Source organism: Lactuca sativa, chromosome 2 (genome assembly GCF_002870075.4).
Source record: "Lactuca sativa cultivar Salinas chromosome 2, Lsat_Salinas_v11, whole genome shotgun sequence".
Lineage (NCBI taxonomy): Eukaryota > Viridiplantae > Streptophyta > Magnoliopsida > Asterales > Asteraceae > Lactuca > Lactuca sativa.
This window is the reverse complement of record NC_056624.2, coordinates 108589523-108602556: the sequence shown is the minus strand read 5'-3', so window position 1 is coordinate 108602556 and position 13034 is coordinate 108589523. Positions and strand designations below refer to the sequence as shown.

General features: G+C 40.2%; 1 protein-coding gene across 1 annotated transcript; it reads left to right on the top strand.

The window, feature by feature from the left end:
• The first annotated feature begins 275 nt into the window (after window positions 1-275).
• On the top strand, window positions 276-1944 carry LOC111880047 (GATA transcription factor 1). Its single transcript, XM_023876459.3, has 2 exons — window positions 276-586; window positions 1069-1944. Exons 1-2 carry the CDS (start codon window positions 410-412, stop codon window positions 1705-1707), a joined length of 816 nt encoding a protein of 271 aa, XP_023732227.1. The 5' UTR covers window positions 276-409; the 3' UTR covers window positions 1708-1944.
• Window positions 1945-13034: the final 11090 nt, after the last annotated feature.

The window sequence follows — 13034 nt, the reverse complement described above, 5'->3', positions numbered from 1 at the left end:
AAAGGAACATAAAAGTACCAAGTCTAGTCCTACAAATTATTCATGGTTTTATTCTTATATATTTGTTCTCCCCATCGTGGGTACATTTATTATTCTGTTTCAAGTGTGAAGTGGCAAGCTGGAAATCACTAAAGTAAAAGGTCCTCGAATGAAAAAAGTGAAGTTTCATACTTGTATAGTGAAGAGCCCAAATATTCAAAGGGGTGTAAGTGTAATAAACATAAGGCAAGGGCTAACAGCCAAAAATCGACATCCTTTCTTTGCCATCCAAAAACCCTCAAACAACAATGTTGATAATTTAAGCCAAAGAATCCGCCTCCATCTCCTCCTCATGTCTTCTTCTCTTCATTGACGAGTTTCAGACAAACCTTTTTCAAGATTTCTTCGAGTTTTCCTCTTCTTACTGGACATGGCTTTGGACCCAACTTCCTGTTTGATGATTGATGACGACATTCTGAACTTTTCTTTGGATGGTGAAGACGAAGACCTAGACGATAAACACAACACCACCAAACCCCCTTCTTCTTCCATGGACTTTTCAAAAACTAACAGTCAAGAACCAGATGATTGCTGCGGTTCATTTCCTGTAAGTTTATTAAGTTTTACTTTCCATTCGACCGAAACCCAGTCGTATTTTGCCTTGAACCGGACCAACACAGGGACTCCGGTGCCTTTTCCGACCAAAATCGTTCGCCCTCGGTTGGTTAATGAGTTGAATCGGTCTATACGAGTCGTAAACCCCCGAGTTGAACGTCCTTAACTCGGAACTCAGTAATAGGAGCGAATAGTGATAGCGATAGCGATGTTAACTGTCTTAAATAAAATAGTCAACTATGTGTGAAAGCAATGAAGTGAACAGATGATACCGAGTTGGTTTAACTCGGGCTCGACTCGTTACATTCTTTAAATTTATCCCAACCAATGCAAAATAACAGCGACCCACGTATTATTTTCGTATAAAGTTGTAATCTTTAAGCACCAATGTTGAAAATTATCAAAAAAAATACGACCTTTTTGGATTTAACTCATCGAGTTGACTACTGAGTCATGTTTACCTTTCCTGTACAGGAATTTGCAGAAGAAGAACTTGAATGGTTGTCAAACAAGGATGCATTTCCCGCACTTGAAACATGTTTTGACATTATCACAAATCCAAACCCAAACCCAATTGTCATGGTGGTTGATCACCTGAGCCCAGTTTCTGTTCTTGAAAACAGCGCCAGTAGCAGCCATAGCAACACCAACAGCAACAGCAACAGCACCATTACAAACTGCTGTGGCAGCCTTCATGTTCCAATAAGTTATCCGGTCAAAAAGCGGTCAAAGCGCAGGCGAAAAAGAAGAAAAGGTTTCCCCGAGTTGCCAAGCGAGCAATGCTGGTGGTGGAATCAAGAAAACATGAAAAAACAAGATTTGCTTCCACCACCACCACAACCACCAACTGCCGCCACGGGCATTGGAAGAAGGTGCCAGCATTGCTTAGCTGAGAAAACCCCACAATGGCGGGCAGGTCCGATGGGTCCCAAGACTTTGTGCAATGCATGTGGGGTCCGGTATAAGTCCGGGCGGTTGGTGCCCGAATACCGCCCGGCAAGCAGCCCGACTTTTTCAAGTGTGAAGCATTCGAATTCGCACAGGAAGATTATGGAGATGAGAAAGCATAGTAATGATGGAGGGAAGAAAGGGTTTGGATATGGTGTTGGATAGGTGTTTGGGGTTGGTTGGTTGGTTGGTTGGAGGGGGGGGGGGGGGGGGGGGGATAGTTAGATTAGGAGTTGTTGTATGCCATTGATGTATTTCTTGAGCTTCATTTGGATTGTATGAGCATTAGATTTTGGTTAGAAAAATCAGAAAGATTAAACCAGAAGAATTAAAATGGTGGTATGTGGTTTTTGCAGGTTAGTTTGATTTTAAACTAGTTTTGGTATGTTGGATTTTGAGCTATTCATGAGGCTTGAGTTGCATAATGTTTCTCCATATGAAGATAATAATAAACACCCTGAAAAGCTTGAAAACCCACATCATCTATTGCATCTTAAGTAATGTTTTAGTCATTGTTGAAGTGGGTATACTTGGTTTTGCTTACAAATTGAACAATAAGATATAGTTGATGGAATGTGTACAGTACTTTTAAGTATATAAATGGCATACCGGAATCGTAAGACATAAAAGTATGCATTTTGATCATTATGAGAAGCGGAAAGAGAAATAGGAATAGAGGAAAACAGACGTGAACAAATCATCTTTTGCATTTCTTATTGATCTCGAAAAAACAACTGTATAAAATTCGAAAAACACCATCCTACTTATACCGGCGCTATACAAGGAAGAAGGGAACAAACTCACTATGTCTCTACTGCTAAAATGTAGGAAAGATAAAGACTAAAATTCAAAATTAGATAACTCAAAGACGTTTGAATTATGGATTCCTCAAACACTTTCCCTTAATACGGAATGCGATATGTCCTTCATAACTAGCAGCTCTAGCATCTCCATGAATTTGAGTTGTGTCAATGAGTTTGTGAAGATGTCCACCCTTTCCTCTTTGCTACACACATGTTTGACTATGATATCATCTCTCAACACACTCCCTTACGAAACAAAATTTTGTTTGATTTGTGTCAATAGTTGATTTGTTGTATAGGTAAAGAGTAACCTGACTAATGTTCTTACATTATTACATTGAGTAGGCGACGAAACTAAATTGCTTGGCAAGTCGACGTTGTAACAACCATAAACTCAACCTCGCATGAGAGTGCCACACATGTTTGTTCATGTGATACCCATATGACCAAATTGTCACTCAAATAGAATGTTATTCCACTTATGTTGGCTTCCACTTGTTGATAACGTCTCCATAAAAACCACTACGTGAGTAGCTTGTAACTTCGACTTCTTTTATGCAAAATCAATGATTCCTTTCATGTACCTTAAAATACTCTTCGTTGCTTGATAATCTTGCCTAGGGACATCCAAATGCTTGCAAAAAGATGGTTATTAAGCAAAGTTAATAAGATAGGCCAAGGAGGACCAATGATGGTAAATATCATCTAAAAGCATCAGAAGCGTAGCTGCAGCTTTTACAGGTAAATGTTATAGAGAGCGAGATATCCATGCTGCGTGCTTGATTAATTCTCATGATCATAGATAAGAAATCTTTAGATTATATTCTTCATAGTCCGAATACATAAAATCAATCGAGTGTTCACTTGTTATATGATCAATGTAATAGCCATTCATAAATTGTTAAACGCTAGGAAATGCGAACAAGATAACTAGTAACATTGGAATTCGGTAACCAACTAAATGGTCCATTCCATTGAAGAAATCAACCATAAGGAAGAGGTGATTTGAAGCTAAACAAAATTACATTTTAATCTTAGTTGAAATCGTTATTTGTTTTGCTTGCTTTAGTTAAAGTAATCGTTGTTAACTCAATTGCTTTTAATTGATGATTTAAGTTTTCTGAACTTGTGTAAAATCAGAAAAAACTCCATTTACAGTATTTTCTTAGATTAATTAGTAGTAATAGTTTTTCATTGAAACCATACACGTTCCCTTAGTGTTCGACACCCTTTCTTACATTAAACTATATTATTTCGCGACTAGGTACAATACCTATTTGCGTTTTAAACTGCTTGAGATTTGATAGAAATTACAAATTTAAAACAAGTAGTAAAATACACATCATTTTTTCTGATCTTAAGTGAGCCACAATGAACATAAAAGGGTTTAGGTAGGAAAGCTTACTATTTAAGCTAAATATAACACTTGGTTCTTTGTGCTTTTCAGTCTAGACCCTTTGGGTGTGGAAGATTTGCTGTATTTGGTCCCTAGGGGGCAAAAGTGTTAATTTTCGGAAAGTTGGAGTATGTTGGGCGTATTCCTTATTGGTTGGGCGTACTCTTGAAGGTGAATAGCGGAGCTCATCGACGTACGTTGCGCATACGTCGAGTACTCTTAGCGTATGCGAGCTACTTAGAAACCCTATTTTTCGAGGAAGTACCCTATATAAGCCATAAGATAGCCTCTTTTTGCCTTTTTTTAACCAGCCTCCTCACCCTTGAAAACCCAATTCATTCCTTAGCCATTGTGTTGTGCTCTTGAACTCTTATGAGGCTTTTGTAGGGGATTTTCTGCATCTAGAGGGGGAAGAAGAAGCTTGAAGACTCATTCTTTAGAGGAGGGCCTTAAGATCCAACTTTAGCACATTCATTTCGTCATTTGTGAGGTATAAAATTCAAATCTTGTCATCTCATTTCTTAGGTCTATTCTTTGGCTTGTTTTTGGTCTTTTAGGTCCCTTTGGTTGGTGGATGTGAGCTAAAGTCGTTTTTGGAGATTATCATTATAGATCTTGTCATGGTAGGGGTTTTATAAGCATAAAGGTGCAAAATTTATGGTGGTTTTGGTCTCATGCATGTATTAAGTCATTTATTAAGCTCTTTTGAGCTCTAGAGCCCCATTAAGCCATGCATGCACATAAAGTTGGCAACTTTATGTGATTAACCACCTTAAGGAAGTCAAATCTGAGCTTGGGTTGTGGTCTTAATTGATTAAGAGCTAAATTGGAAAGTTGGCCACAGTTGGTGAGTATGCAGGGTGTACAAGCATGTACATTGCGCATACAAGCCCTTTTAGCAGTACGTTTAGTGTACAAGCTGAGTACGCCCCACATACTCAGCATGTTGGGTTTTGTTGTTTTGGGCTAAGGTGGGTTTGGTTGTCTTGGGCCATGTTGTGCCATCAAAATTCCATGGTTAGGCTATTGAGATTTTGTTGGACTCTCTTAGGAGAAGGCCCATGAAAGAGAGCGGGCCCAATTTGGAAAATTGGTCCATATTTGGGACTTAGGTGTTTATTTGGAAATTGGAATTTGGGCCTTTGGATTGTTGGATTGGGCCTTAGCCTTGAGCCAAGTTATGGAAAGGGTAAAAAGGTCTTTTACCCTAGTTTGGACACTTAGCGTGGGTCGAAATCCGATTATTAACTAGATGATTATTTTGTAATTTGTTAGCGCAGGGAGTTTTGTGGGCCAACAGCCATAGATTCTTTCTGTGATATTCGGCAGTGCGAGGTGAGTTTCCTCACTGTGTTTAGCCGTTCGAAGGTACCTATGTCGACCCACGGTTTGTTATGTAGGGTGCTAGATGTTTGCGTGACTCTTGCATGTGTATTTGCTTGTATGCTTACTGGGCAGGGCCCGATGGTTATTCTGCATGCTAGTATCTGGTTATGCGTTGATGATTTGTATGTGGGTGGGGCCCGCTATACTCAGTGGGCGAGGCCCGATGATTGTATGGTATGCTGTTATCTTTGTGATTTTTGCATGTTGGTATGTTTATATGATTATATTTGTTATATGTCTATTGGGCGGGACCCGATGACTGAAATATTTATACACCAAGTGAGGCTCGATGCCGGGTGGGGCCCATTATGTGTTTTTTATGTATGTATGGTATGTGGTTGTTCTGGGGAACTCACTAAGCTTTTTGCTTACGGTTTACAATTTATATTTCAGGTACTTTTGTTTTCAAAGGGAAGAGCTCGAGATGATTGCATAGCACACACAACTCGATTTCGCATTCTGTGATTTACTCTGATAATGATGATGTATTGATAAAACTTTGATTACCTCGGTTTTATGAAAATGATATGATTTACTTTTTATTAATTCAAAAATGAAAATTTTGGGTCTTATTTATGGGACGTTACAAGTTGGTATTAGAGCCTTGGTTTGAGGAATTCGGACATACTCTCGGGTGTGTCTGAACTCAAACTGAGGATTTGGAAAAGTTTCCAAAATAGAAAAGTATATTTAAGAAAAGAGTTTTCTAAGATAAGAAAGGGTGTGGTGCGTGCAATCAGCCGAGCTCGAGTAAGTTCTCCTAAAATACCTATACATGTTATCTGATATGATTTGATTTATGAATATGTGAATTGCATTCTAGTTAGGGCTAAGGATCGGCTCAGTGTTTGCATGATAGAATGCTAGGAGAGATGCCTTGTATACCTATTGTATAAGATTGTAGCCTTGCATGCTAGTTCTGATTAGTCAGTGATAGTTTTGCCTGATATGTGATGCCTATAGCCTAGGAAGCATGAGATGCTAGATTGGGTATAATTGATATGTGTAATGTAATCGGCAGCGAGAGTGAAAGTTCCTAGCATGAGTTGTGGTGTGTGAGATTGGATGCTCTTGATTATCCTATGGGTTGGAATGTTACTGCATGAATGTTGCTTGATTTGTGCTTTGTGGGACTCTTATATAGCGGGAGTTGGCTGCTAAGTGAATATGTTAAGTCACATGTGACAAAGGTTGAATAATCTCAAAGTGATGGATTTGACCCTATTACACAACTCTCGTTTGCATGTGATTGTATTCATGAGGTGGGCAACTGACATTATGGGGAGTTCTTCAGCAGCTGATGGCAGGGTGAGGTCGGGAACCTAGGAAAGTCTTAGGTAGCGCTTCATTGGGTTTGGTTACATTGTGTAGCGAGTATTTGGATATCAGTTTGAGAAGGTCACTTAGAGGATTTGGAATGATTCTTGAGGAAAGTATGGATAAGTGTGGAAGGTAGTTGGGCACGTACTACTGAAAGCACAAGATCCATACGCGTATCGAGGAAAGTTTTGAAGAATCTAGGGAGCCTGAGGGATGAGGATTCTTGGGTATGTTCTAATCATTTGCATGTTTCTTTTTCCGTATGGTGATGAGCACTCGGGAAGGAGGTCTGAGTTCGAATTTAGGCTCAGGTGAAGGTGTTGAGCCGATCGATGAGCTCATGTGGGAGTTCATCTCATCAGAGATTACCCGCAGTTTTTTGGAATGTACTCCTATGATCATTGGTTCAGTCAAGGAAGGGATTTTGGAGCTCTTGGATGGTCATCTTGGGGCCTTTCAGGCCGAGGTTGTAGCGGGGCAGTTAGGGGCTCATCTGGAGCCCAAGGCTTGTGGATCCCTAGAATCCTTTAGGAGGGAGGATCCTATTGTTAGCTCTTGTCATTTGGGATTGGAGGTGGGTTATGCACCATGTTTTCAGGGGAGTCGATGTCACACCCCCGAACCAGACGGCGGAAACGTCCGGGGACTTGTACGTGACTTCATCCTTGTAGTATCATCACATAGTATATAATTGAAACATAACATCATCATCATCATCACACATGTAATATAACAACATACATTGTTTACATCGAGTATTGTGTTTAAATATTACATGCCAAAATAATGAAAGTATGATGGAAAAAAATAAAACAAACATCCATTAAATTGTTCAGCCGAGCCTGCTTCAACGGTTTCCTGAGAATACAAGTTAATTTAAAAAAGTCAACATAAAAATGTTGGTGAGTTCATAAGCTTGTTTTGAGAAAATGATTTGTATAACTTTGTAATCACAAGAAAATCCTGTATTTTCTTAAAATAGTTTAGTGTGTTTGTGTCCGATCTTGTATTAATGCATGGATGGTACTTGATCTCGCATTCAACGATGGTGCACTTTGTACCGTAGAGGTAGTGCCTCCAAATCTTTAGAGTGAAAATCACAGCTCCCAGCTCAAGATCATGGGTGGTGTAATTTACTTCATGCATCTTTAGTTGCTTGGATGCGTAAGCTATCACCTTTCCACGCTACATGAGGACACAACCTAACCCTTGATTCGAAGCATCGCAGTAGACTACAAAATCTTCGGTTCCCTCTGGTAAGGATAGCACGAGTGCACTATAGAGGGATCGTTTCAAGGTTTGGAAGGCGGCTTCTTGCTTTTCCATCCAGTCGAAAGACACACCCTTTTGTGTCGAAGTGGTGAGGGGTTTGGCTATCTTGGAAAAATTCTAAATAAACCTTCGGTAGTAGCCTGCGAGACTCAAGAATTGTTGGATTTCTATTGGTGTTTTCGGGATCGCCCAACCTTCAATGGCCTTTATCTTGGAAGGGTCTACATGAATCCCTCCCTTACTGACTACATGATCCAAAAAGTTTACAATGTGGATCTAAAACTCGTACTTTGAGAGCTTCGCATATAACCTTTCAGCTCTTAGGGTTTCCAAGATTTGACGGAGGTGTTGACCATGCTCTTCTTTGCTTCAAGAGTATATAAGAATATCGTCGATGAAGACGATCACGAAATTATCAAGGAATGGGCGGCAGACTCGATTCATAAGGTCCATAAATGCAGCGGGAGCATTTGTCAGACCGAAGGGCATCACAACAAATTCATAATGACCGTATCGAGTTCGAAAGGCAGTTTTTGGAATGTCTTCTTCTCGGACTCGAAGTTGATGATAACCGGATCTTAATTCTATTTTGGAGAAGTAACTAGCTCCTTGAATCTGGTCAAATAGATCGTCAATCGGAGGAAGTGGGTATCAGTTTTTGACAGTGAGCGTGTTTAATTCCATATAATTGATGCACATTCTGAAAGATCCATCCATTTTCTTGACAAACAAGACTGGAGCTCCCCAGGGTGAGAAGCTTGGTCAGATGAATCCTTTTCTCAACAACTCTCTTAGTTGGATCGATAACTCATGCATTTCGGCGGGAGCTAACCTGTAGGGTGATTTGGCAATTGACGTGGCTCCTGGTATTAGGTCGATTCGAAATTCGACTTGCCTTTCTGGGGTTATCCCCAGAAGGTCTTTGGGAAATACATCCGGGAAGTCACATGCCACTGGGATGTCTTTAATGTTTACTTTTTCTCTTGTTTTATCCACAATGTAAGCGAGGAAAGCGTAGTTCTTCTTGTGCAGGAACTTTTATGCCTTGATGCACGACATAAGGCGAAGTTTGGCTCTAGGTTTATCACCATATACTATTAGGGTTTCGCGGTCGGGAAGGTGAAGGCGAACGGCCTTCTCGCAACACATAATATCAGCATGATGGGGGCTTAACCAATCCATGCCGATTATCACATCAAATCTCCTAATAGTTACTGGAATCAAATCTATTTCAAAAAAGTGATTGTTTAGTGTTAATGTGCATCCTACATAAACATCTTTGGTTGTTTCGGTTTTCCCATTAGCCATTTCCACCGTGAAGGCTTCGTTGAGCTTTTGGTGTTGTTGATTTAGTTAGTGTTTGAACTTGTTACTAATGAAGCTTCGCTCGGCTCCGCTATCGAATAAAATGCATGCATATGTGTTGTTAAGTAGAAACGTGCCATTAACAACTGTTGGGTCCTGAACTGCTTCACCTTGAACCAATGTCAATACCCTCCCTGATGCTCCTGCCCCGTGATTGTTGCCTTTGGGGCAGTCGCACTTGAAATGTCCAGTTTCTCCACACCCATAACATGTGTAACTGGCCCCAACATTGTTACTGTTGTTATTGCTATTGCAATTATTGTTGTTGTTTGACTGTTGGTTCTGTTGAGGCTGAGTTCTACAATATATCGTGGTATGACCCCTTCGATTGCAACTCATGCAATGCATCTCGTTGCATTCTCCATGATGATGAAAATTGCATTTTCTACACTTGGGTAGGGTCCCAGAGTATTGTTTGGGAGCAGTTGATGTGGATGAGGCTGGAGCATGTGGTATAGAGGTGACCTCAGCAGTAGCAGCATGAACTGCTACTGTTTGTTGCTTCTTTGATGACTCTAAGTTTTGTCGCCCTTTACGATTGTTGTTCTTGCCTTTCCTGTTATCACCTTCCATTTTAACTTCAGCTTCTACCGCTTTGGCACCCTTATTGTTTCCATGGTCATATAAGTTCTTGGCTAGCCTTTTAGCGCTGTCATACGTTCCCGGGTTTGCTGTGGTTATGTTTCCTTGAATTGGAGAGGTCAATCCCCAAATGAATCTTTTGATCTTTTTCCCCTCAGACGTGATCATTCCTGGACATAAGAGTAACAGTTCACCGAACCTTGAGATATACGCGTCAATGTCGGAGTTTTTGACTGTGAGATTCCACAGTTCTTCCTCCAACTTCTGAATTTATACCCTTGGAAAGTACTCAACCATCAACATCTCTTTGAGCTCTTCCCATGGCATAACATTTGCTACAGGGAGTATCATGGCCTCCACGTGGCCGTTCCACCAAGAGAGAGCTTGATCCGTGAATCTGCAGGCAGGAAACTTCACCTTACACTCCTCGGGACATCCGTATATCTCGAACACCTACTCCACTTTTTCTAACCACCTTTTCAAAGTTATTACGCCTCTCGTCCCGTTAAATATCTGAGGCTTGGCATTAGCAAAGTCCTTGTAGGTACAGGTTCAGGTAGGTCCCTGGTTCATCCCATGGTTTAAGCTTCCGGCCCCTTGCCCATTTACTCCACCGTTGTTCCCATTACGGATATGAGCCAGCGCCGGTGTGACTGCAGCTGAAACTGCTGCCCGAAATGCCGTTGAGTTCATATCTGGTGGAGGCGGTGGTGGTGGTGTTGCGTTGCGGTTCCCGCGTGTTTGTCTTCAAGACATCTTTCTATCATGGAACGGAAATATGTTGAGTATCCAGTGTATTTTTGTTTCTCGATTTCTTGGTTATAGTACAGTTTTTGTGATTTGGTTGTGTGTAAGTGGGTGAATGCATACAATCAACATGTAGTAAAAGTAATAGAACACATAGTAGATTACAACATCATCAGACAATGTATAGCCGTTTTCATTAATGATAATCTTTTGAGTACATCAAAATTTGCCTAGATAAGGCATACAATACATGAAGTGAAATAAAATCCGCTAGCGTAACGACTCCATGAGTAGTGTAATCACTTAATCATGTATTCGATAGTACATAGGGTAATGCATAAGTAAAATCCTAGATGTAGTGAGTGAACGGGTACTAGCTGCGACGAGATGGGTCTGGTGGTGAAATCACATGCCAAAATGTCGTGCTACAAGATCAGCCATCTCGGTCATTTCCCTGATGACCTCGTCCCTCTCGTGCTCCGCCTGTACTGCTCGGGACTCTACTACTAATATTTGTTGCCTAAGAGTGGCAACCTCCTCCTCTAAGGAGTGAGTCCTATCAATGGGGTCCCTCGGTGGTACGGGTGGTCCCGCCTCACCTCTGAGGTAGAAGGCTCGTTGGGGACTTCATCAGTGTCCCCGTCTTCCTCCATGACCTCTTCGGCTTCTCCAAACTCGTAGTCCGTCTCCATGTACTCCTCAGGCCCAACATCAGGGGGTGCCTCCTGACCCATCACAGGGTCTTCCTCGATCACTCCGTGGGCCACTTGGGCCTGATATTAAAGGATGCCTTGATGTGCCTCGTCCATGGCGACTGTGTGAGAAACTAGGGGTGAGAAGTGTGTAAAGAGAGTATGTATATAGGATTTCCAAAAATACTCATATAGTATTTTTTTTAATTGTTTAAGTTCGAGTTCCTTAGTGTTCTTGGATCCAAGGTAGGCTTCTAGGTCCATTTCCCGCCATGATTACTCCCAAACACATGTTGGTCATATTTTGAATAAATATAGTTGATCAGGCTATATTTATCCCCAATATGACTACACAACTGTCCGGGTTTAACCACAATGTTCAATTTCCTCCAGAGGCTTTTAGTGTTTATAGTTTTATTACATACTTAGGTAGCATTTTATTCAGAGTGTTTTAGTCCCATTGTATTAATAGTTGCATATCCTATATAATTAGATATGCCAGTTCACTATAAACAATGCTCTGATACCAATCTGTCACACCCCCGAACCAGACGACGGAAATGTCTGGGGGCTTGTGCATGACTTCATCCTTGTAGTATCATCACATAGTATATAATTGAAACATAACACCATCATCATCACACATGTAATATAACAATATACATTGTTTACATCGAGTATTGTGTTTAAATATTACATGCCAAAAGAATCAAAGTATGATGGAACAAAATATAACCAACATCCATTAAATTGTTCAGCCGTGCCTGCTTCAACGGTTTCCTGAGAATACAAGTTAATTTAAAAAAGTCAACATAAAAATGTTGGTGAGTTCATAAGCTTGTTTTGAGAAAATGATTTGTATAACTTTGTAATCTCAAGAAAATCCTGTATTTTCTTAAAATAGTTTAGTGTGTTTGTGTCCGATCTTGTATTAATGCATGTGTGTTTTTGTTTAGTAGAATCCTAAAAGTAAGTGAAGAGAATGTAAAGAGAATGCCTCCAGACAACCCTATGTTGTCTGTAAAAGAGAATGTTGTCATACCTGAAGGGTTTTAGTATACTACAACACCCTATGCTGCACATACAACCCTAAGTACCTTGGATCTATGTTTTCACGAATTATACATGCAAATGGTTTCCAAGGCATTAAACCTATAACTAGCATGCATTCTCATATACCAAATAAGATACTAGTTAGAGTAACATACCTTTTGTGTTGTAGCTTGATTCCATGGAGCTTAAGAGCCTAGTGCCTCAAGTGTGACACCTAAAATGGTTCACACAACTCCAATAAAAACTTGAAATAACTTGTGAGAAAAGTCCTTATGCTCAAATCGGTTAGCTCTCATGTGTACACACCTTAGTGCCGATTTCTTGAGCCATGGGGTCCTTATATATTGTAGCTATTAGGGTTACACCATGTAACTCATGTCTTTCCATATTCTTCATGCTCCATGAGTTAAAAACTTCCACGAAGTATCCATGGGTTACTCCATGGGTTTAGCCCAACATGAAGAACAATGGATCATAAGCCCACATATATAAGAATGAATGATTTACACAATCAATCCCCATATATTTAATTACTCTCCTTTTGATCACAAAATTAATTCCAAATTAGTTCTTGATCAATACTAATTAAATAATATGATTTCATATTAATATATTTGAGCTTATAATATGTTAACAAATCATAATTATCCATTTCTCACAAAAGTCTATCCAAATTGTTCCGATGCCATGCAACCCAAATGGACCATGTCAATCGGGTCAAGTACATACCAATTATAGTTATGGACTTAGACACTAATCCAACAGTCTCCCATGTGGATAAGTCTAAAACTATTATTGTGTATGACTCCAAAACCCGACTAGCAATCGTAGTTCTTAAAAGCTGTTGTCGAACTCTAAACAAATCAACGACGCGTC